Below are 25,603 nucleotides of genomic sequence, written 5' to 3'. Positions count from 1 at the left end.
CAAAGTAAAAAAAAATATATATATATATTGAGTCAATATCCTTATCAAAATAGTTGTGGCCTTATGGACCCCCCCAAAAGGATCCCAGGGTCCACCCCAAATTCTCAGATTACACTTTGAAAATTTCTCTGGTGGACAAAGCAGGACCCTTTCAGCGTATTGTGACCATGCCTTTTCCATTAGCACCAACTGCCGAGAGACAAGGGGGCTTGGTGAAGGCAGAGATCCCCTTAAACCTACCGGGGTATTGAGTGTGGAGTATGGCTACACGCACATATGTGAACTCGACTTTCAATCCAGTTGGCTTGAAGTTTTCCCAGTCTTTCTTTTTCTTTCATATATGACTTGAAGCCTTTAATGTCACATTTATAGTTTGGCTTGACTGCCCTAACCAGAGTCCTGTAAACTTTGCCCCCCGATTGGCTACAGCTGTCATTGGCGTTTTCATTTTAGGGCTTGGAGCACCATTCCTCAAGCCCCTTTTCCATGGGTGAGAAAAACCTCTTTTTACATTTCTCCCATGTTCCACAATTTCTCAAGACAAATTGTGAGTCTCTAAGGACACTTGTCGTCCGCTGCAAAGTATCCAATTCAAACATTGCATCCTGTCTCCTTTGTCAAGTTCTGCATTTTGTCTGACAGAGTTTTGTTTTGTTTTCATCCTTCTTCTTTACTTCTTTTCCTTCTGGAGCTGGAAACCAGGCAGTGAGAGGACAACAGATATTTAAAAGGTCATTTTTGAATGAGGAATTGTCTGTGTGAACTTTTTGCACAGTAGTGTGTTTTGTGTGTTTTAGTGGGGGTTGGGAGGGATAAAGAATAGCGCACTCCTGCAGGCCAGACCTGTCGGAAAGTTCTTTGCCATTCAATTTCCATGCTTTTACATACGAAGCCTCTGAATCAATAATAAACTGTGGCAGAAGAAATGTTGGTCTTTCCTGCACCTTAAATTCTCCAAAAAGGAAGATCACTTTATTGGTTAAAAGAAAAAAAAAAAGTCTACTCTATCTCCCTTCTCTTTATTAGGAAATAATTTTCAATGTAGTTGATACAAGATATCATTAAAGTTAATTTCCTTTTTCCTAAAGGAAGAAGTAAAGTAAATAAGATAAAGAAAAGAATAGCCAGTAATGTTGATTGGGCTCTAGGGAATGCTATCAGCCTCTTAATTGTCAAGCATTTTCAGTTTGGTTATTTAAACTCCGAGTGCTACTGTGTGCTCCACACACAGTGAGTCTGTCTGACTGTCCTTTCCGGCCACTGTTGTCAGCAGAAGTTGGTTTATTCTATAGCGGATGCATGGAAGCCCCGCTCACTCTCTCTTCACACACCCTTGCAGGTTTGAGAGGTGAGCAAAGTTTTGCTACTTAAAGGGCCAACCCTTTACGAAATTTCTGTATTTAATGACTTAGCCTAATGCACGCTCCGTGGATGAAAGCCACAATTTGACACCTATTTCTTTCGTTTACCTGTCCTTTTGTCCTCGTATCAGTTTTCTCATGACTTAAAACAAATGCACAGAAACCAAACACTCAGTGCAGAACAATTGTGGGCTTTTAGAGTTCAGCATGCCCAGAAATCACTGAAATAACCCTGAGTTATTACAGAAAGGGGGAGGGAGAGGAAGAGAGAGAAAGAGAGAGAGGGTGAGAGAGAGAAAGAGAGAGAAAGAAAGAAAAATGACCCTGAACCTTATGTATTGACTTTCTCAGAGCCACAGGACCAATCGAAGGTGGCTTGTTGGTTGTTCTGTAGATAATGTAGTCAGACTGCCTAGCAGACACTGTATTTTTGTTTCAAAATCTATTTCTTATTGAGTCTCCCCCCAACCACCCCCCAGAGTAATTACAGGCTGCAGAATGAAAAGCATTAGCACTGTTTACAAAACAGCTCATAAAGTTTAAAATAATAGGAGTTTGTGTGTATAAACACAATACTGTGGCTGAGGTAAACAGTACACAGTCTTTTTTCTTTCGCTGCCCGTGCCACCCTCCAGAATGGAAGGCATGGACGTGAGCATTGAGTCCCTTTCCTCTTGTTATGCAATACTCACACTTAATTCATTATGTTTATTTATCTGATGCCAGTTTATTGTTGCAAATCAAAACAGACCCTCAGGTGTCCAGGGGCAGACGCCCTGGGGAAGTGGGCTGCTATCTAATTAATTTAAGGGCAGCCTTAATTCCCATGCAGACATTCCCTTGTGACATCCAAGGGACAGGGTTTTTTTTTTGGTTTTGGTTTTTTTTGTGAGCCCTTTGCTATCTTTCAGAAGTCCAGGGGGAAAGCTTGCAGCAGGTGTTCTAAAGCGAAGGGGGCGTTTTCCAACCCTTTCCAACTCCCCGCTTGTGCGGACTGGCAAGGATTGTGCAGCACTCCCCTCTGCGTTTTATTTATTTTTTTAATGTGGAAGGCTAGCCTCTCACCCCCCAGCCTGGGAGCCGTAAATCATTTTGCTCTGCGGGTTTAGATCTGCTGCAGCAAAGCACCTCTGTGCTGGTGGCGCTGCAGCCGGTCCTGCTAATAGTGAGGCTGGTGCTGACAGTCAAAGGAGGGCTCTGTCCCCTTTGGCGCCAGCGCACTGAGGACACGGGCTGGACAGAGGGACCAACCTTGCTCGAAGGAAGCGACTCTTCCCCTGATGATTGATGGAGGACAGTTAGGAGCTTTTTGGAGGCTGGGAAAGGTTGCCATCCCAGTCACTGACTATGAAGTCTTTGTCAGCAGAAAGAACTCTCCTGGGTAGTGAGTGACATAATGCAGATGACAAGTGACAGCTTTGCGTTTCATTCTGCTGCGATAAGTAGTCAGTATCTTACACAGGTGAGTTCCCGCTCCCCCCACACGCCCCCTCGCGCCACCGTGCCACCTGCCCCACAGGTGCACTCTCCACAGGGCTGTGGTTTGACAGGCACCGCTGCGTCTTCCTGATAAATTGTTAGTTTTCTCGGGGATGTTTAAAGTACGATTAGAGTGTGAGCGGGGATGATACACTTGGCTCCGTTTTATGGAGCTGATTATGGAATGAAGATGTTGAGTCATTTGTTAGCAGTTCTGAAGGTTGCTTCCTCCTTTTTCTCCCTTTTGGAGTGCAGATGAAGTGTGTATGTGTGTGTGTGTGTGTGTGTGTGTGTGTGTGTGTGTGTGTGTGTGTGAGTGTGCCTGCCTGTATGTATATATGTATAATATGCTGTTTTGAGAGACCACTTCAGACCAAACACCTGTATCAAAATCCTTGACTGATGTTTTCTTTGTATTTTTTTTCTCCTTCTTCTAGGACCCCATCTGCAGATGTGCTGAACACCTCTGGGTATAGAAATTGATTTTCAACCAGGATACCTAATTCAAGGTATTAGCTCTTGTCAGAAAGCTTTTACACTCGAGCCCCATGTTGGAAATGATATTTTGGCAGTGAATTGAAACAGGAAAAGTTGGAAGGAGAATAAAGGACAAAAGTGAATTTGCAAAATAATCAAGTGCTTAAAAAACTACCCAAGGCCTGTGAGGGTTTGCCGCTTCTGACTCCTGTCAGCCCTTTCTCTGCCAGCGTATGTGCCAGTTCTCACTTAGCTGAAGCCCTTTTTCTGCAACTGTGTTTGGAGTTTGGATTTCGTTTCAGTCTCTCCCTCTCGCTTTTTCTCTGACTGCCCAGACCTGCAGAAACCAGGAGGCTGAGACGTTTCGTCGGGTTTGCGACATTGGACCCAACACAATGAAGTATTCTTGCTGGGCTCTGGTTTTGGCCGTCCTGGGCACAGACCTGCTGGGGGGCCTCTGTTCGACGGTCAGGTCCCCGAGGTTCAGAGGACGCATACCGCAGGAACGGAAGAACATTCGACCCAACATCATCCTCGTGCTCACTGACGATCAAGATGTGGAGCTGGGTGAGACGCTGGATTTCTCACTTGTTAGTCTCTTTGCTCACGTGACCTGCTGACTTTCTTCATTATCAGTAACCGTCGGTGAACATTGTGGGGTTGGGCACTTAATTAGAGTACCTTCACCAACAACCTAGTGTATAAAATGAACTCGTGTTGAGTATATAAGGCATTTAGTTTGTGTTTCGACATTACATTTCTGGTCTTAAGCTTTTGAAACAGTCTGGGGAGGGGCCCAGGAGAGTAGGAGGGGAGGAAGCCCAGGTTAAATACTATAGAAGTTAAGGAGTTGATTGTGTACCTTGGAAACTCTTTTTATTTATTTATTTTTTTAAATTTGGGCAATGTTGTTTCAATTTTTTTTTTTCCTTAAATTTGGGTAAAGTTGTTTCTAAGAGCGTGAGATTATGACTGATTCTATGCAATGTATATAAACATAGATAGATACTAGAGGAACTTTCAATGGTTTATTATTAGAGTGAATGATCTATTTATGTCATAATTGTTAGGTAATTGAAAGTTACAATATTCTCTATACCTTCTGGTATTAATTCACTACTACTCCCTTAGATATGATGCCTTTTTGAACGCTTAGCTCCTCTGCACTAATTCTGGATCGCTTAGAAAGCCTGCCGACATCTGGTGGTCCCACCTTAGCTTCTGTATCATCTGAGTGGGTTTCTCACCTTCTCACCTTCTTCTGTCTTGGCCCAACCCCGTACTCTTGGTTGTAACCTGGGGTCAAGTTTTTCGATGGTACCATAGGACAGATAAAATCTTGCCCTGACAAGTTGTCACCCCCACTCATTTCCATTTTCCTGGACCCAAATTCCTCGCTCTCAGGCCTCACTCAGCTCTGCTTATCTATCCACCATACTCAATTGACTGTCACAAGTGTTTTCTAGACTCGGTGCTAGCAGAGCACCTGCCTTCTTTACAGGGCTCCTCTGGCTGGGGTTCTTGAGGAGAACATTCTCTGAGCTGGAAATTGATCTGCTTGGAAAAGGGCTTTGATTTCCAGTTTGAAACCAAAGCGTGGAATTCCAACTAAGTTAACTCCTTGGGTTCAGCGGGAAGCAAATGCATTCAAGTCAGTGGAGGTAATGATTATTGAGACAGATGCATACAGTCTTCTCTTTCTCACTTCACTTTTTAAACAAGAGTGTAGATTTTCAGGCAACATGCCAAAATGAAGTCTTGCAGGTATGACTTTAGGCTGGTGGTTTCAGTTTTGAATCACTTACTACAGATCAAGTAAAATGACGTGAGCACATTTGAATGCACCTTCCTTAGTATCGCTCACATCCATCCCTGTCACTACAGCCAGGATCTGTAGACCCTTCCCTCTCCCAGCTTTTCCCTCACCTCTCCTCTCCTCTCCTCTGCAAGCAGATGAGCTTTGGGCCATCTCACCCCAGCCCATCTCTGTAAGGCTTCTTCCCTTCCTCCCACTTTTGCTCTGTGCTTCATGGAAACAATTTACACTTCCCTGAAGATGTCTGGTGGCTTCTTCTCTCTCACCTGTGTTTCATGCCTTTGTACATCTCGTCCTCTCTGCCTTTCCCCGCTTTCTCCACCTGGAGAAGCCCTGTCTATCTTCATGACCCAGTTCAAACGCCTTACCCTCGAGGGGTCTTCCCTCACCAAAACCGGACTCCCCTCTCTCAAGGTTGCTGGAACTTTACACCACCTCGGACATACCTCCGGTGTGGCCCTTAATCCATCCTGTGCTTTCATGTTTGTCCCTTCCACTTGACTGAGAGCAATTAGAGGGTAGGGGTGTGTTTTGTCTATGTTGCAATCCTGATGCTGAGACTATGCTGGAAATATAGTAGGTACTAAATAAACCGCAAATAGACCCATGAGGGCCTGCGAAAGTAACAGTCCCCAGAAATGAATACAATTATCCATCATGATCTACCTCTTGAGTATATGTCTTTGTCTTTAAAATAAATTAAGGAATTGTTCGATACATTTATTTTTCATTCAGTAATTACTTACTGAGCGATTACTAAGTACTGGCCTCTATTGGAGGCACGTGAGCATAATGATAAAGGGTCACAGACCAGGTTTAATCAGCCCAGTTGTTTTCTTAATAGTTACCTTTACCTCTTTTCCTTGATTTTCTAGCCAGATACTATGCTATGCCATCACTCATTTAATCTTCACAATAAGTCAATGAAACTGTAACAATTAGTCTCCTTAATTTATGCATTAGAAAAATGAGGCCCAGAGAAGTTATGTAGGCTGTGGTGAGCTAGTAAATGGTGAAACTAGGACCTCTGTTAGGTCTGGGTCTCCACAGCTACCTTTAAATGCATTCCCTTCAATCAGTCATCCTATCAAGAAATGTTTATTGAGCCGTTCCTAAAAACAACCTGTATATGCTTGTAACAGTCTAGGTTCTGTGAGAGAGGTAACAGGAGCATAAGAGGCGTCTCATTATCTTGTTGACAAAACAAGTTCATGACGAACCACAGTGACCCGTGGATAAAAAGTTTAGAGAAGATCTCCTTTCTCCGCAAAAAAACTATGCCTTTGGTAGCGGGTACTGCTTGTCAGAGACTTTTGCCGAGCCTTTTGTGATGTTCCCGTCATCTCTCGTGAATCTTACTGCTCTAGACTTTAGTTGGTTCGGGGTTGTTGTTTTTCTTACCATCGGAACCATTTTTAAGTGTACAGGTCAGTAACGTTAAGTATATTCACATTGTTTTTCAACGAATCTGTAAAACTCTCTTCATCTTACAAAGTTAAAACTCTGGATCCATTAAACAATTACTTCCCACCCCTCCAGCTCCTGGCAACCACTGTTCTCCTTCCTATCTCTATGAATTTGACTATACTAAGTGCTTCATAAAAGTGGAATCACACAGTATGTGTCTTTTCGTGACAGGCTTATTTCCCATTGCATAATGTCCTTCTTTAAGATTCATCCATGTTGTAGCATCTATGAGAATTTCCTTCCTTTTGAAGGCTGAATACTAGTCTACTGTGTGTGTGTGTGTGTGTGTGTGTGTGTGTGTGTGTGTGTGACATTTTCTTTATCTATTCACCTGTTGATAGAAATTTGGGTTGCTTCCACCTATTGTGAATAATGCTACTGTGAACGTAGGTTTATAAATATCTCTTTGAGACCCTGCTTTCAATTCTTTGGGGTTTATATCCAGGAAGGGGTTTGCTGGACAATTTGGTAATTTCATTTTTAACTTTTTTAGGAACTTCCAGACTTTCCATAGTAACTGCATCATTTTACATTCCCACCAGCAGTGCACAAGGGTTCCAGTGTCTCCATGTCCTCACCAAAACTTGTTATTTTCTGTTTTTGTTTTTGTTTTTGTTTTTGTTTTTGTTTTTTGATAATAGCTATCCTAATGGGTGTGAGGTGGTATCTTACTGTGGTTTTGATATGGTTGGGTTTTGTTTTGTTTACTTACATGTAATTATGTTCACCAAATGCTTGAATAAATATTCACCTAAGCAAAACTTTTTGTACCTGTAATACTGCAGGCAATTTTGGCTCCTGTGCCTCCAGAAAAATATAACAGAGTTAGGAAAGGCTTAGGAAAACAATTAGGAAAACTGTAATAGAATACTTTCCCTTTTGGGGGGAAAAATAAAACAATTCTACTTCTTTGTCTGGAAAGACAAAGGCTGAGAAAGGTTGTCATCAAAGTTTATGAAATCAAGCTGGGAAGGAAAGCTCTTATTCAGGAGAAATAGGGGCCACTCCCTCAACTTTGAGGACAAATAAAATAAACTATATTTTGTGAAAGGAATAAGACATGTAAGGAATTCATTAATGAAAGTGCATGTGGGTAATGCTTTATCTTTTTCCAAAGAACATTCATTCTCATTATTTCATTTTGTTGTCATCCCACCCAAGTTGGGTGCGTCGGACAAAGACCATTATTCCAGAAGAAAACTTACTATGTGGAAAGATTAAATGAGGTTAATGGTCCTCTTACTTCTGGATTTGTTTTTTGGGTTTTTTTCCTACAACTTAAGAGGTTGTTCAGGTTATGCCTACAACTGTAAATAGTCCAGGTTTTTAGCCTACGATAATGGGTGGAAGGTTTACACTTTTTTAAGCTAAGAAAACACGCATGATGATGGTCAACATAAAGTTTTGGATGATGGTAACTCTGGGGAAGGAGAGGTAACGAAGAATGTGGACAGTATCCACATTTTATTTTAAAATTAAAACATAAATCTGAAGCCACTATGATCAAATGTTAAGCTTCACTAAAGCTAAGAGACGTGTTGTTTATACTGTTATGTCCCTGAACTTGAGATATTTTTTGAATCACAAACAAGAAAATCAGAAATGCTTGTCGGAATCCCCTAACCTTTGGGGACTGGAGTCAAAGAGATTAGGTTCTAAATCTTTCCCAAAAGGTCCCTTGTTGCCACTCTGAGAAACAAACTATTGAGCTGATTGGACCCCTGATCTGACTCGATGTGGCATTTCTCATGCTCTTCGGAAATTGGTCCGATGCTAACATCTTAGTAACGCGGACCCTACCGATGCTTCTCTTAGATCATAGTGGAATTAAGAAGCCATGAATACATGGAAATCCTTTGTTTCTTTAAAGCAAAGGTCACAAATGGGCTCTGCCATCCAGAGCTAGCCCATAGATGTGTTTTGCTTGACCAGCACAGTTTGTAAAATCAAGGCAACATTTTAAACGGGGGGAAAAAAAATCCAGGTTCCAACTTTTCTTGAAAATTCCGAAGAATGAGGGCTTGCATTTCCACGAGGCAACGATCTATTAGATGCTTGAAATCAGTCAAAGCTGCCCTCATTACGTCAGGCATTTCTTCCCCAGGATGTCCCGGGTCCCCACCACTCTCCATTGCTTCCCAACACGTAGGCCCATTCATCATGGCCATACTGTGTTTTTTCTTATAGTCAGGGAAGAGTCCTGTGCACCTCCATGGCTATCAAATGTGCAAAACTGAACGGGCAAGAACCCTGTGATTTTCTTATACCTGGCTGCCTTCACTTGCTAACCTTCTCTGTCTAGCTCTGCAGGCATTTCATTTTCATTCCCCTCAGATCAGAAACTAGTCTCCACTTTTAATGGCCTTTTGCTCTTTGGGGGAAAAAAATAATGAGTCCAAGTGGCCTAGAAACACTCCAGACTGATTTATTATCTGCTTCTTGGTCCCTTCATTCCCCAATTTGTTTTTCTTCCACTGGTTTTAGCCAAAACATCTGGTTTTTTTCCTACCAATTCCACAGTTTGGATAGAAGAAGGTACACTGTTTTATCATGTTACTTTTGTCTTACGTTTCAGAATTGAAATATTCACTAGACCAATAAAGCCACTTTTAATATTGGAAATGGCACTGTTTAAGGTTCTATACTTAACAGTTGGCATATGAGAAGATAGCAGTGATATATTCAGTACTGACCGTTTATATATTTAGAGCATTAACCTTACCTCATCATAAGACAATGCCATCTAAAAACAACCCTGTGTAATTAATCAGGGTTGTGTTTGCTTGTTGCTGTCACTCATCAAACCATGTACCATCCACTTGGTGGGGTGATGGGGTGTCTCCCTTGGAAGCCAGGTATATATGAATTCTACATGCCCAGGATTTCCTTAAGGGATAGTAATGACAATAGTTATTATTGCATTTCAGGGTATGTGAGTTTTCCTGGACATGACAAGTAGGCTTGATGAAAATTTTAAGGTTTGATAGTACAAAATATTGAATAATCAAATGCTAAGATACTTGAATCACAAAAAGTAACACATTGCTGTAAAGTTCAACATGTAAATAAAGTCATTCAAGCTCTCTATGTGACTTTGGTAAAGTCATTCAGATGAGTGGGACATTTTCTCCCTCCTGACCTTTTTTGCACAGATAATTTGGGAATATATGAGTTGGAGTGTGTAGAATGATTTCACTTCCTGGCCATGCTTCCATCCAGCCCCAATACCCTATCACATACTCCATCCAAAGTACTCTCCCTAGAGCCTGGATTTTTAACACCACCCAACTCGCAAACCTGGTAGTTTTTGCAGGATTCCCGAAGAGTGCCGCTTCTCCTTACCACCCGCCCCGCTTTTACCCCCCAGTCACCGCTGACCCGGCAGCATCCTGTCATGGCCTCCCCACCCTTGCAGGAGCAATGGCAGAGGTCCCCAGTCCTAACCTGCAACTCTGGTACTGGGACAGCTTTTCTTGGCAGTCCTCGGACTCCACTGTGGCCTGGACCTTCCTTGTCGTCAAGCCAGCCTGCTCAGCTGTGGGACTCATTACAGTCACTTCATAGCATCCCTGTCAGGCTTCCACCTCACAGGACAACTTTAAATGATAAGGAATTCAGGCTTCTTGCTTGGGGGGTGGGAGGGGTGGCAGTCTGGTGCTCAGCAGAGGGAAAAGGTATGATTCCTGCACTTCATCATCCGTGTCTAGCCAGGGAATGCACCAAGCGGAGGCCGCGTTGAACACCAACGTGGCTGTCAATGACTGAAGACAGACACGTCTGTAGTCCTCACCCTTTACTGGGGCCTCAGCTACTGAGATCACGCCAGTGCTTCAGAGGGCAGGAGGCAGGCATCAGTGTCTGTTAGTATCTCCCCTAAGAGTCCAGATGAAGCAAAGTATGAGGCTCCAGCAAGGGAGGCATCTCTTGACTGCAAACAGATATCATTTCTGTTTCTTCGTCTTGAAAACATCAATGTCACAGCCTAGATGGAGCTTAAGAGATGGTCTCTAGAGCAGGCTGCCTGCACTGCATCTGGGCTCTGCTCCGTAGGTTTGTGTGGCCCTGGGCATGTTATTTCACCCTCTGCACCTTATTTATATCATCCCTAATATGAGAATAATATATAATAGCACCCGCTACAAAGGTTTACTGTCAGGATTACATGGATTGATGTATGTGAAACACTTAATGGAGAACCTGAGAGTAAATATGAAATCAGTGTTTTCTTTTCCTGTCTATAGTATCTTGCAGCCTTGGAAGTGGTCTGAGCCACTTAGGTCACTTAAAACAAGGCAGCCACCAAAGTCTCTCCCAGCTCAAGGCTTCCCTGATTCTGTGTCCAGCCTAGAATACTTCTCCAGGTGTGGACCATGGACAGGGAGCGTGTTAGAAATGCAAATTATCTGGCCCTTCCCTGGTCTTACTAGGTCAGTATCTGTGGGTGGGCCCAGAATTCTGTGTTTTAATGTGTTCTCTGGGTGATTTTTAAAGTTGGGGGAAGACTGTCTCCGAATCTCCTCTCTACTGAGAAACTTCAAGCCAGATGCCCACTTTCACAAGCGCCAGTGGTGGAAATGCAGTGGTCACGGTAACAGCGGGACCAATGTCTTCATCCGCCCCTTTAACATGGGGACTCGTTGGAAGCAGAGCATTGGCAGGGCTTGTTGAGGACCTCGACAGTCAGCTTAGTTAATTAAGAAACGTGTGATCCTTAGAATGAGGCGAGAGCCCTGGCTTGGGTAATTCCGGAAATTTTGAACTGGGCTAAGTTTTAGCCTGTTTTTATATTATTTAACCTTACATCAAATTTTTACCTATCATCCCATAGTTTCAGGCCGGATTAGTCTATAAATTGGAGATTGTAGCTTTGTGATTCAAGACTTTGGAAGATGGCCTCAAGCTCTATTTTTTTTTTTTTTTCTAATTTGAATTCAGCTAAGAATTAGGCTCATAAAGGAAACTGTAAGAACTCATCCTTTGAAATGAAGCCAATATTAGGCAATGAAAGTCCATCAACAGTGTTTGTTGAGTTTTCCCAAAATTCAAGATATCACAGTGCGTAAGTACTACAGAACTCTAAAGAGGAGAGAGGACGAAGTGAACAGACTTCAGCATCTTTAGACTGTTCATCAGACTTTGGACTCTGTCCCCACTCCCATGATCCTACTCATCTATTTATGTCCAGGATGTTTCCCCCTATTTGATCAACCAATACAAATATAAAATGCAACATTTCTAAAATGGTCTTCTATAGTGCATATTTCTTTTTAGTTACTTCTTGAGCAATCGTGAAACAATTACGTCTGCAGTCTTCTTCCTATGCCGAAAACTTTGAGGTCAACTCGTAGCCCTCTGATGCATTACAAAGTTTCTTGGGTCTGCTTCTTAGAGTTGCTCTATTTTTAGAGACACAGTCCAGCTCAGGTTTTTTTTCACCTCATGGCCTGATGGCTTCAGTGACTTCTTGACTCCACCCTCAATGGATCCGCCTGTTCCCACATAACCCCATTGCCACATTGCCACAGCAGCACCTCTCAAAGACTTTTTCTTAGCATGATGTTCATGCCTTTGACAAAGAACCGACTCTGCCTTCATTTTGTCTATTCTGTCAAATCCAAACATCTCTTTGCAGTCTCCCAGCTCGTTGCTACCTCCACCTCCCACATTTCATGCCGAGAATCCTCCATTTTCTTTTTGATTCCAGGATATCAGTGTGTAGTACTCATCACTCCACTGACTTCTTAGCATCCTCCCTGTTCTCCCAACAATCCGCTTTTTCTCCCTCCTCTCCTTCCACTTGCCCTCATCTCTTGCTTCAGAACTCTTATGAGACATGCATTCCTGGTCTCCTCTATCCCCAGAGACACGGCTACTGCTATATCCATACTCGTGTGTGTAAGTTGCTTTGCAAATATCTTCAAGGGATTTTTATATGTACGCTCTCTTCTAGGTAGTTGACTCCTGAAAACCAGAGGCAGCACACAATTTTGCATTTCCTTTGTGAATGCTACACTTGGGGACCAGCCCAGCGTGCAAGGTTGATGGACTGTTCAGCATGAAATGGGCGCTCACTACTTGTTATTCACTGATTACAAAAAGGTTGCTTGAGCCCCTGAAGACATCCAGAGGGGGAAAAGGCAGTTAGGAGTCCTCCTAAGTGAAACGTATTTTAGGGAACTCTAAAAAGACCCAATTAGAAACGCTCCTCCTGTTTTCCTGTGTTTCACGTGAACGGTAAAAGCTGGTATGTGAAAAAATCAAGCTAACTGTGGCTTTTTGGACGGTGGCTCGCTTCTCTTCTGCTCTGAATGCTTGCCTGGTTTGCATTACGATTTCCTTCCTTGCTGGAAAACTACATAGACTTTCTCCCTTTCTTTGGAAGAAGTGGGACCTGTTGGAAATGTGAGGCTCCAGGAGGAATCAAATGCAGTGGGTTTGGCTGTAGTGCACTGTAGTGCATTTCTTGACAAGTCCTGAAAAGGCTATTGAATTCTGGCCTGTGCTTTTTTCTGCAGTAGTTGGATGTGTTTCAGCTGCAGTGTTTGGCTGAATCCAGTAATCGAAATAGAATTTTTTTTTTCTTCCTCAGCAATCTTATGTTACAGTTTCATCTTTTACAGTTAAAATGGAAGATTTTACGACTACGCAAATACGTTTGAGTGGATTAGAATCATAGCTCTTTCCCAAGCATACAGCCTGTCTTTTAAAATTACATGTAAACAGGTGAAAATATAAACTGGTAGTGCTATCCTGGTAAAAAAAAACAAAAAAAAAACTGGCAGGCATTTGGTGAGTTTGCTATAGGATACCAAGTTACATTGAAGACTTTTTTTTTTTTTTAATTAAATACAGGCGTGTTAGAGGGACTTATGGTTAATAGGATTTTTTTTCCTCTTTTATTTCTATGATTAAAACACTAGTCATCTCTGCAGTGTCACTAGCTTTGTGCATGTGGGGTGGGCTGGGGGGTTGATGCTCTGTGTAACAGGCTATTGTTTCCTATAATCTTCAAAGGGCGGCTGGCCTTTGAATCTGCTCCCTATCTCGAATTCTAGCTTTAATTATCAGATTAGCCTGCCCCTTTTATTTATTTATTCATTCATTCATTCATTCATTCATTTATTTATTTATTTATTCTTGTGATTAAGAAGGTGAGAAGCTGACATGTGTTTATTATTCTGCAAAATACTTGAGCTGGTAGGATCCCACGTTTCATTTTGTGCTGGAAATGAGTGCGGGTCAAATTATAGACTCCTTCAAGCCAAGGGGAGGAAGTTGATAAATCAGGGGAGCCGAGTCACGGAGTGACAAGACAGAAATGGGTGTTTGTGTGGGGTGCTCTGCTCAGCGACACTGGAATTGTGCCTTTCAGGGTCCCTGCAAGTCATGAACAAAACGCGGAGGATCATGGAGCACGGTGGGACCACTTTCACCAACGCCTTTGTGACCACGCCCATGTGCTGCCCTTCCCGGTCCTCCATGCTCACAGGGAAGTACGTGCACAACCATAACGTCTTCACCAACAATGAGAATTGCTCTTCCCCCTCATGGCAGGCGATGCACGAACCTCGGACTTTCGCTGTGTATCTTAACAACACCGGCTACAGAACAGGTAAAGGGTGACCTTGCTGGCCGTTAGGCTCTCACGAGCCTTTGAGAATATGTCTTAGAAACAGGAAAAGGCACTGTATAATGAAATATATGGCGTTCCAGTAAGTGCCTCAATGGAAGTATTCTAGGCTGTATCAGTAGCCTTTTCACTCTGAAGGATGTACCCATGAGAAAGCCTTTAGAGAAAAGTCAGAATGATTCTTACTGGACATGTTATGAAAATGGTGTGCCCATCAGAGCACCCAGCAGTTGGAATTTTTCAGGAGAACTTACAACAGATGCATTTGTATCACGTTTTCCTGCTTCCCTCAACTTCCCCAAATCTTGAGGAATCATGGAACCACTTGAAGCTGGTCTTAGATGTTGGTAAATCGTGCTGCTTGTTTCAGTGAGAAACCATCAAGGGTTTTGAAATTGCTTAGCATCTCCCCCAGGGAAGTCTGGGACACACAGTAGGTGAATGAATAAACGAATGATGTGTAGCTTATTAATTCATCTATTTATTCCTTCAAAATTAATAGGATTTGGGGTTTCTTTAGCTTCAGTTGTGGTCATTTGTAGATCTCAAATGTTCACCTCCATCTTCCAGGACAAAAAGGCCATGACTACGCCTCTTGTTATTTCACCTACATACAGCAAAAGAAAGGTTTAGGTTAGCTGGTCTTTTGAAGATTGGGGTCCTCTTTCAAGAGAGGTCATGAAAATCATTCCAGTCTTTCTGAGAAAGAAGCAAGGCACCTTCTCCTAAGATGGTCCCTCACCAACCCTCACCAAAGCCTTTATTCTTTTAACATTTAGATGCTCTCTGGGGGTTTTCTCTGCATTTCTCCATGAAAAGAAGCAAGGATATCGCTAGAGGGGCCACAGTGCAAAATAGTGTTTTTCAGAACCACTGAGAATTAGTGATGTCATCCTTAAAGCCTGTTGGAAATGATTCAATAGATTCTCTCATCTGAAGGTATAAACATAAAGGATTTCAGATAAATATATTCTCTTAAATCTCTTTATAAAATGAAAGTAAGCTTTCCCACTGGACTCAGGAAATATGTGGCCATTTGCTTCTTTGCAGAACGCCCCATGGGCACTTGATACTTATATATGAATGAAAATATTCATGGTGAAATATTCATGGTGGGAATTGTCATTCCCAGGCATCTTAAGCTCTCCACTCAGAAGAAACTCCTTGCGTGCATCTCAAGAACATTGGCTTATGCTCAGGAAAGAAACTAGGTTGCTCAGAGTGCCTTATCCTGAGTGTGTTTTCTCCTGAATGTGTGATTTAAATTTATGGCACCTTTCATCGGAGAGCTCCAAAGCAATTTGCAAATCCATCAAACCTCCCTGTAGGCTTCAGAGACAGCGAGTGTACTTGGCTCTGTTTTATACCTGAGGTGGGGATTTCAAATATCGTGTGACCAGCTCAGAAGCAAAATCAGAAATGGTCCCCTAATGCCTGGTTACTGATTTTAACCACCCAGTTGCATTTTGCTCATGGAAAGCATTGTGTGAGATCAGTGCCTTTCAACTCCCAGGCTCCCTATAATTTAATCCCTTAGCAGTAGACACGCAGCTTGAAGGGTTGGGGCTCTCACCATATCCAGAGCAATAGGGACGATGTCCGTGATAAGAAATAGAGATGTGGGGTGACACAGAGAACCCTGCCAGGACTGAGAGCGGTCAACTAGGGTTTGCTAAGTTGTTTCAGGGTGAAACCAAAAAAGGGGAAAAAGAAGATGAATAAATTCTGGAGATATAGTATACAGCATTGTGACTAGAGTGAACGATATTGTATTATATACCTAAGAGGGTAGATCTTTGTCTCACCACAAAGGGGAAAAAAGGAAGGTAATAAAGATGTGAGGTGATGGATATGTTGATTGGCTTGGCGATCATGAATATTTCATAATGTTTATACGTATCAGGCTATCAGGTTGTATCAGGTTGTATACCTTAAATATATACAATTTATTTTTTTAAGATTTTATTGGGGAATGGGAACAGGACTTTATTGGGGAACAGTGTGTACTTCCAGGCCTTTTTTTTCCAAGTCAAGTTGTTGTCCTTTCAATCTCAGTTGTGGAGGGTGCCATTCAGCTTCAAGTTGTTGTCCTTTCAGTCTTAGTTGTGGAGGGCACAGCTCAGCTCCAGGTCCAGTTGCCATTTCTAGTTGCAGGGGGCGCAGCCCACCATCCCTTGTGGGAGTCAAACTGGCAACCTTGTGGTTGAGAGGATGCACTCCAACCAACTGAGCCATCCAGGAGCTCAGCGGCAGCTCAGTTCAAGGTGCCATGTTCAATCTTAGTTGCAGGGGGCGCTGCCCACCATCCCTTGCGGGACTCAAGGAGTTGAACTGGCAGCCTTGTGGTTGAGAGCCCACTGGCCCATGTGGGAATCGAACCAGCAGCCTTCGGAGTTAGGAGCATGGAGCTCTAACCGCCTGAGCCACTGGGCTGGCCCCAATATACAATTATTGATTGTAAGCTTTAGCTCAGTAAAGAAAGAGGAGAAAGAAAGAAATTAGCTACCCTATACCAGGCATTTTAGCTAAGTTGTCTCACCTGATTCTGACAGCAACCTTGAAAGAAAGGATTTGTCCATGTTACCAGTGAAGAAATGACGACTCGAGAGTTCATTGTTTAAGAAGACAAGCTAGTCCGTGATAGAATGAATCCAGCACATCAGACTCCCCAGCCTTTCCTCTACATTGTTTCTTTAGATGTGCTTCTATCATATATCAAGCCTTACAGAGAAACATATAACATAATAGAATATAGAGCAATTAGGACTCTGGCAAATGGAAATAAAGAGTAGAACTAGTTAAAGTCAAGGCAAAGATTGATATATAAGCTGCATGCCATGGAGTTACAGAGAAAGGCTGTCTATTCGCAAATAAGCTTCTAGGATAGCAAAGGCAAAAACTGAAACACCATCCATTGCAAAGTACACTGAGTCGCCAAGATAAAAACACCGTCGTTGCTTCTAAGAAACGTAGTGTATTCTGGTACTTGTTTTAATTATGCTAGGCTGTATCCACCCTACAGTGGATTCCCAGAGCTTAAATAAAACTCCAAGCTAGTTTAATTCAATTCCCTTATTTTCAGATGAGCAAACTTAGACTCACAGATGAAGGTGACTTGCTGAAGGGACACATTTGATGTTCTAATGTCAAGAGCAGGCATCGTCTTCAGGCCTGTTTCCAGTATGCTGCTCTAACCTTGTGGGTTAGGTCTAGGATGAAACTGCACACTGTGGCCTCCCCAGTGGCAGGGGTGTCTATCCTTTTGTACAGCCTAGTGGGCCTGTTTCAGTTAGTCGTCTTCTCCAAGCACAGGAGATTTGTTCCTGAAAATTAAATCTGATTCCGAAGCCAAGCTTTTCCCCCAAGGGTCCAGATAGACACTGAAGTAACAATGGAATTTATAGTGAGTCATCTTACAAATTAAAAAGAATTTTTAAGGGAAACAAAAGACTTTTCCAAATTATTTTAGTTAGGAAAATAAATTTTGATGTGCCCATTCATAAATCAGAAAAATTACGAACGGAAGACTAAAATGGCAGTGATAGAGAGCTACAGAGTTTAAATTTATCTTTGATGGGAACTTATTGAAGTGTCTGAAACAATTAGGAAGTAAAGATGTCTCTACGATGATAATTATTGATCTAGCCATGGACAGAGAAACATTTGAAAATAGACAAATAAGCACATCAAGATGACAGGCACCTTAGGAAATTAAGAACTGGTGAGTAGGGATCAAACCAGCATAATTATTTACGAGCCACTAGACTAGTCGGAAAAGAGCCAATGTATAAATATTTTATTGTTTTCCTAATAATGAATACATTATTTAGAACATTTAGCGGAGAACCTAAAAAAAAAAAATGAAAGAAACTGAAATGTGTATTACATATAAATATCCATTAAGAGAGCAGCTTAAAGCAGCAATCAGATTTATGAAGAACAGCTCAGAGAAGACAAATTACTAAAAGGCTTATTTTGGGAGGCATCCAGAATACATGGATTTAATGAATCAAATTGATCCAATATTATATTTACTATTACATGACATGAATTTTCTTTTTCAGAACTGAGGCATATTTTTGGACTGGCTATCGCCTAAATTTTTCTAAATTTACTCATGGAAAATATGACTCTACAACAGCTTAAATGTTCGAGAAAGGGAAAATACAGTAACGTGTCTTGCATTTTATGTTCTGACAAGTGAACTGGGAATGACATGGGATATCTGTCATAAAAGTGAATATCCTGCCTGACTGTATGCTCAAAAACAAAATTTAGTTTACATTTCTTGTGAGGGTATAGACATGAATGTAATACTTAGGATAAGTTTTTAAGGTAAAAGTAATAACCCACATTTGAGAGGCAGCATCAAGTGTTAACAAAAATGCTGAACAAAAACTCAGGAGAGCTGCAATCACATCCTAGCTCTGCCTTTAATTTGTTCCGAGAACTTGTAAAGGCCAGTTTTCCAATGTTTATAATGCAAAGATTGAACTAGGATGATTCCTAAGTTGTTTTTCTGTCCAAAATTATACTGTAATTTTATTATAATCACTGTAATTATTATGTTGATTTATTTAAAAATTGTAGTGTTCAAATTATAATCAGAACACGAGATACATGAACTCTCATGTGAATTAAATTTTAGTCTTACTAAAATTCTACTTCATATCACTGGAGTGGAAGGGGTAATATTTTATAGAGATCTGCAATAAATCTTTTTGTAAAGAATTCTTTTGTAACAAAATAATTTAGACAAATTAATCAATTTTCTAATTTCATATCTTTTTAACGTATTTTGCAATGTAGAATGCGCACCCACGTTTTTGGCCCAAACTTTCAGGGGAAAAAATTTTTCATTTTAGTTTTTCAATTCAAAATTTTATTTGTTTACATTTAGGTGCTTGTTGTTTGTATTATAAAAGAATTTTAGCATTTATTTTTTAATATACGGTACAAGAAATTTAATGTAACAAGTAATTACAAAGCACAACAACAAGACATAAGGTACAAGAAATTTTATGTAACGGTAACAAATTTACTATATTTACGCATCATAGAAGGCCAAGAACTCTTTGCAGTTGCAAGTTCGTCATAAGTTCGACAAAACCGATGATTGTATTCCAGGGTATTATTTTGCATATGGATATTGTTATTGATTTCTAGAGTTACACTTTTAACTCATAATCATAAATAAAAGAATTAAAAATATTTATGTAGATACGGAATTAGTACTACCCATGTATTATGGCTCATCCTTATTTTTCCTTCATAAATTTATGCAAAAAAATACGCATTATACATGGCAAAATATGGTGCATTGCAAAATTTATGTAACTTATAGCAAGTATACTAATTCTCTAACATGGGATTGTTTTAACGTAGGATTAATTTAAAGTAAGGCAAACTAATATTCCTATTTTTATGAGTTATGGTATTATAGCTTTTTGGTAAGCACATAAACATGTGATACAGTATGCTATTCATTGAACCACAGTAGGCTTAGCACTACACTAGACACTGGGATATGAAGAGATATAAAATAAGACCCCTTTCTTCATTAGATTTACAATCTAATTGGGGAAACCAGACTCATGTGTACAAGTCGACGTAAGAATAAATCATAATTTTAACTTGGTTTAAAATTGTGTATATTTTCAGTTACTACCAGTGAAATCCTGCGACCCACATCTATCAATTACATAGAGTAAAAGCTCAGTTAGTATGCCATTTTTCTATTAAACAAGATTTAACTTCTCTACGGCATCAAAGGTCTTTTATGTAGTTACTATTTTTAAGCCGACTTAAAAATAAATGCCTTTGCTTCATATAGTTCAAGGAAATTTTTCTACGTGTTGTGGAACAGATAGTCGTAGACAGAGTATCATGGCCTAAAGTCAAAAATAATTATAATCAGGTGTTTCTAATCTTTTTCCCTGTCACTTAACCCCACCACCACCACCACCAGCACCTTCTTAAACAGCTGTGAAGGTATGTGCTTAATGGAGTCCCAGAGAAGAAAATGATATGGAAGGATGATGGCATGTTAGCAATATATTCAGATAGCATAGTAGTAAGTCGAGTTGAATTGCCAATGCCAAAAGAGAGAAAAACTTCAAACTACACATAATATAAAGGCAATATGAGCGAGAAAATGAAATTCATTTTGGGGCGGGAAAAAGAGATTTAATACATCTGGAGGAAAATAATTAGAAGCCCAGATAATCAATTGCAGAGCGCTACCAGGAAGCGTAATGTTGAAAGAGGCCAGGGGTGATTACAAATGAGTCTCCGTGTCAGGAGGCAACAAGAAAGGCCAGCGTCACTTGAAGCTGCCAACACTGGGGTGCCACATCGTGACTCATGAGCTCCCAGTCTCTCTTGGAACAAGCGTGATGGGTGAGGGCACATCTGGAATACTGAGTACATTTTTTACACTCCATTAACACAAAGACACCAAAAACCTGGAGGGAGTTCTGACATGAATAACAAGCGTGGTTAGGAAACTTGCAGAAATAGTTTACAAGGGGAGGATTAACAGAGAGGGAATCGCCATGGCAAGGGGTAAGAAACAGTACAAAATAACCTAACGAGTGAAACAATGAGGGGAGGGCAGGAATGACTTGGCACGGCTGCCCTGAGAGGAAAACACACAAAAATACAACCAAAAGTAGCAGGACAGCTTTTAAAATGAATCAAGCAGGAAAATGGAAGCCAAATGGGTGAGAATTTGTTGCCACAAAAGTAAGTCAGATGGGAAAAGAAAACTATGTAACCTCTTAAAAAATCTTTCAACTCTAGGATGAGGTTCCCTTGTACTGCTGAATGGTGAATGACTTCAAATCAGAACTCAGAGTTGAAAGGATCACAATGGTGGCGGTGCTGATAATAATACTAGCGACAGCAGCACTTAAAAAGCCCTTATTACGTGCCAGGCACAGTGTTCAGCAAATACTTGTGTCTGAGATCTTTTAATCCTGACAACCACCCTACCACTGCCATGATCACCTTCTCGGTTTTACAGAAAGGGAATTGGAGGGCGAGACAGTCAAGTACCTTGCCCGTGGACTCATAGCTAGCAAGTAGCAAGCCAGGACTGGATCCCAGGCGGGCTGGCTCTCGGGTTTATATCCCAAACCATTATACTCTTTTACTGCTTGGAAGACAAAAAGAGAGAAAAATGGAATCAACCCCCAGGGCCGAGGAGCAGGCCAGAGGCGAGATCTGTGCCTGAGCTCATTAAGTGGTAGTTCCTGGAAACAGACCCTTTCTGAAGTAATGATGGTGGGGTGTGGTCTTGGTCAGTTGCCTATGACTCCCAGTTATGTTGCCTTTTGTCAGAAAAACATGTTGTGATTCTTTGTGAGAAGGTGGTTGGTTAATCTGTGAAGACAAGAAACCCTCATTAGGAGAATTCCTACTGTACATAGTCAGCTCGGAAGGAAATCCTGAGTCATAGCTGACGTGAGAGCCTCTGACACTTGGTCCTACACCCTTCGATCTCCTTCAGGGCCCTGGCAGAATCCTCCAACAGTGGGCGTTTGGCTAAGTGATGACTTGTTTGACTCACTCATTCACAGATTCAAGAGATAAACGCCTTTATTCAACAACTAAATAAACATTGTCATGTTCCTCAGGCTTGGGTCAACCCTTCGAAGAAAATACATCTGAGAAGTATCAACTTCAGCAACTCTGAAGCTCTATTCTATGAAAATATTTAGACCAAATCAGCTTTAAAACATTATAATTTGAGTGGAAAACGCAACGTTTAACAAGTCTGGAATCCCCAGAATACATGGGGGGGAGGTCCATGAATTCCAGTTCAAGAAACAAAAATTATGGAGATTCCATACTATGTGCAAGGATGGGGGTGGGGGTACAGAGACGAGGCAAAGGCTGTGTTTGCCCTCAAATGCCTTACCATCTAAGAAGGATGAGACTCATATATGAACATGACTATGCCACGAGGAAGAAAGGGAAGATGGCATTAAAGCACAGACAGAAATTCCTGTGGGATTGGGGCGAAGAGTGAGTGAAATGGCCTGTGGTCTGGCCTTGATACACAGAGAGGGAGATGGAGAGAGTAGCACTGACAGAGGCAGAGAAGTGGAAACCAGAGCAAACAGAGCGGGAGAGAGGGACAACAGGAACGCAAGATGGGGTTGGAAAGAGGGATTTTGTTCAGATCCACGTAAGGCGTTGGATGGCACGCTATCAAATTAAACGTGATTCTGCAGGCGACAAAGGTCCATCTAGATTGTGAGAGGAGGGTGATGTGACCAGGGTAGGTCTTCAGGAAGGTGGCAGTGAGAGTAGAAAGACTGGAGCCTGGCTAAGAAAGCTGGTCAGGAAACTACGGGCATCGATGAGGGGCGTCATAATCAGAGAAAGAGGGAAGGTTCGAGAGCTGTTACCCGGTAGAACCTACAGGTGCTAGCTACTGCTGGACAAGCAGAGCAAAGGAGCAGATGGAGTCAGGGAAGGGTCTGGGTTGCTAAGCCTGGTTAAACAGCAGAGTGTGATTATGCCACTCAGAGAATTAAAGGATACCTGAGGAGAGAAGTAAATTTGGGAGGGAAAATGATTGTTTGGATGACTGTCTTAAGGTCGAGTAAAACGTTCAGATGGAGGTTTTCTACATGTAGTTGTAGATCAAAGATGAAAGCAAGGTAAATAGCGATCCCTTAAAGACACAGAAATGATGTACGACAAATCATTCATTTCAGAAAATGTGAAAAGGTTCAGAAAAGTCTGCTTTAAGAGCAATACCTGGAAGTGTCTGGATTCTAGGATCTGCTTGCATCATCCCAATCCAGTCATCCAGGAACTTCGTTTCCTCATGTATGTAAGTGGAGGCACCTGTAAAGCCCGCTTAACGAGACGGAGAATGGCTTTGACACAGACGGCAGAGGACATGGTCTCTCCCTCGATTAAAAATGGCAGCCTTTTAAAAAATCAGGAAAATTAAAACTTGCATGCGTGTGTGAATAGATGCAGGTGTGTGTGTACACACACATATGCCTACACTCATATGCATACCTATATGTACATATATAAAATGTTCTCTAATCCTTCATACTTGAGGGGAATGTTTTGTGTGTGCCTAATAGGGTGATCAAACATCTAGGTATACCCTGAATAGTGCTTGCTTATACGTGTTTTCCTGGTGGAATGACAATAATTACAAATATCACCCTCTTTCTCTCTCAAAAGTGTGCCAACAATACATTTATGGCTACCTCTCTGTTGATGATAAGGTATCCTACTTGAGGATCGCACCCATTGCGTTCCTGAAACCCCAGGAATCTCAAGTCTCTAAGGCTATCACTCCTAGGATTCCCAAATTAGTTCATAGACACTGAAACCCAACCCGCCTTACTCTCCCCGTCACCTCCTCTCCTATCATCATCTTTGGCAGCGGACCAAATCCTCGGTGTCTCTCTTCGAAAGGTTCAGTAAGCCTGATGCACAGTCGCCTTTCTTGGATGTGACATGCCGACGTTAGAAATGTGAAGTCCTTCCAGTGGCCTTTTCAAGGCACAGTGGAATGATTCTGGCGCAAATTTTTATAGGATTATATCATTCTATGAAAATTAGTTATCTATGTAGTAACTCCATGTTGCCAGAATGTTTTGATTATCAATAGACATAAACGTTCATAAAATACACATAATGTAAACACAGATGCCATAAAATACACGTGACATAAAAACCTTGACCATGTCCCATAGAAATGGAGGTCGCCACAAAATTTGTGCTCTCTGGATATGCAACAAGAAAGACAAGCTTTTCAGTCGTGTTTCTGTAATTCACAGCTCTCCAACAGTAAGTTAGGAAATTTCATTTATCACAAAGACTGAACTTTCAATTCTCCAATACGTGCCCAGGGGTAGTATTCTAAATCTCACACTGGCTATTTCTCTGATTGTTACATCAACTTAACAAAAGGGTACATTCTGCTGGTATCCCCGGTAGAAACACAAGAATAGCTGCACCCACTGTACCATGGTCGTCACGGTGATTTTATTGAACAATACGCTGTGTATTTGGGGGCTACTTTTATTTATTCAGAAGGAAAATGTGTGTATGTCATTTTCCCAAAGGATCGGAATATTACATTAATGCTGTTTTGGCATCCACTATTACCTAGGTTAACTTTTGTTTTACTATCTCTGTTTCAAGCCAGCATGTCATGTTTATGCATTTATTTATGATCAGTCATTTCATATGAGAAAATAATCCTTTTTTTCCCCCCATTGCAGCCTTTTTTGGAAAATACCTCAATGAATATAATGGCAGCTACATCCCTCCTGGGTGGCGAGAATGGCTTGGGTTAATCAAGAATTCTCGTTTCTATAATTACACTGTTTGTCGCAATGGCATCAAAGAAAAGCATGGATTTGATTATGCAAAGGTAATTTTCAGGCCCTTTTACACTGCATCAATTTGCTTTGTGCGTAATGGGGAACAGCCCTTTTCAGTGAGTTAACCTATCCACAAGATTGGCTTTCTATGTTCTCACAATGTTAGAATGAGAAATGTTAAGGTAATTTTAAACTCCAGGCAAGAAAAGACTCTCAAGGAACACTGACTTTATGTAGTGATTTTTCCCCCCTCATTAGAATACAAGGCAATCAGCCTTTGATGAAAGTATCATCAAGAAAATCATAGATGCATCCACTCTGTCTTGTGATAATTTTTGGTTTCCCTCCCACCCCCAGAGGACTTGTCCGCATAATCAAATGTTCATCTTGTACTATTTTGCTTTTCATTAGGATGAAAGTCTATTTTGTCTTCAGCTTTAGATGTACAAATAAGAGCAGACAAGCAGGATAATCAAAGGTTGGAAAACGACACTTCCTTGCTTTTACTTCCGTCTGACCAAGCTTAGATATGTGACAAGGATACCTGCCCCATGGCAGCCAGAGTCCGCCAAAGTCTCTAAGCCTGTCAATCCTCAGATTCCCAAATGAGTTCATAGAAACTGAAATTGACATGTCCCACGGTTCTCTAACGAATAGAGCGCACGTTAGACTTTAAAATTCACAAAGGTTCTGTGCTTGCCAATGTAAATAACACGATTTTCAGATCACAGGAGTGAAGAGGAAAAATATCTTTGCATTTAGTCCCTAATTAGCCTAAAATATCCTCTTCCCTTCTGGCCATACCCATCTCTTCCTCGTTTGCCTCAAAAAGGCCAACAGTCGGCTCCATTTAGCACAGATCACTAGAAAGAGGCATTGGTAGAAATCAGAACGAGGGGACTCCATGTCATTTTGGCACAAAACTGTCTTTATGCTTGACCTGATTTGAGCGCAAGGGACTTGGTGAGAGATTAGGAGTCAGTCTTGCCCTTTTATACCCTTCAGAAAA

The 25,603-nt window shown here is 41.4% G+C and overlaps 1 protein-coding gene across 1 annotated transcript in view; it reads left to right on the top strand.

Annotated features, from left to right (window-relative positions):
• Positions 1 to 25,603, top strand: part of SULF1 (sulfatase 1) — a 128,818-nt gene that overhangs the window by 53,984 nt on the left and 49,231 nt on the right. Inside the window, 4 exon segments of the mRNA XM_074319303.2 lie at positions 3,278 to 3,349; positions 3,653 to 3,884; positions 13,973 to 14,212; positions 24,493 to 24,644. Of these exon segments, the coding sequence (XP_074175404.2) occupies positions 3,713 to 3,884; positions 13,973 to 14,212; positions 24,493 to 24,644 (564 nt within the window). The 5' untranslated portion in view covers positions 3,278 to 3,349; positions 3,653 to 3,712.

This window comes from Rhinolophus sinicus, chromosome 7 (assembly GCF_057876585.1).
Source record: "Rhinolophus sinicus isolate RSI-liver-muscle chromosome 7, RSI-T2T, whole genome shotgun sequence".
In the NCBI taxonomy this organism is placed as follows: Eukaryota; Metazoa; Chordata; class Mammalia; order Chiroptera; family Rhinolophidae; genus Rhinolophus; species Rhinolophus sinicus.
Note: the sequence above shows the minus strand (reverse complement) of the source record. Positions and strands in the feature narration are given on the sequence as shown.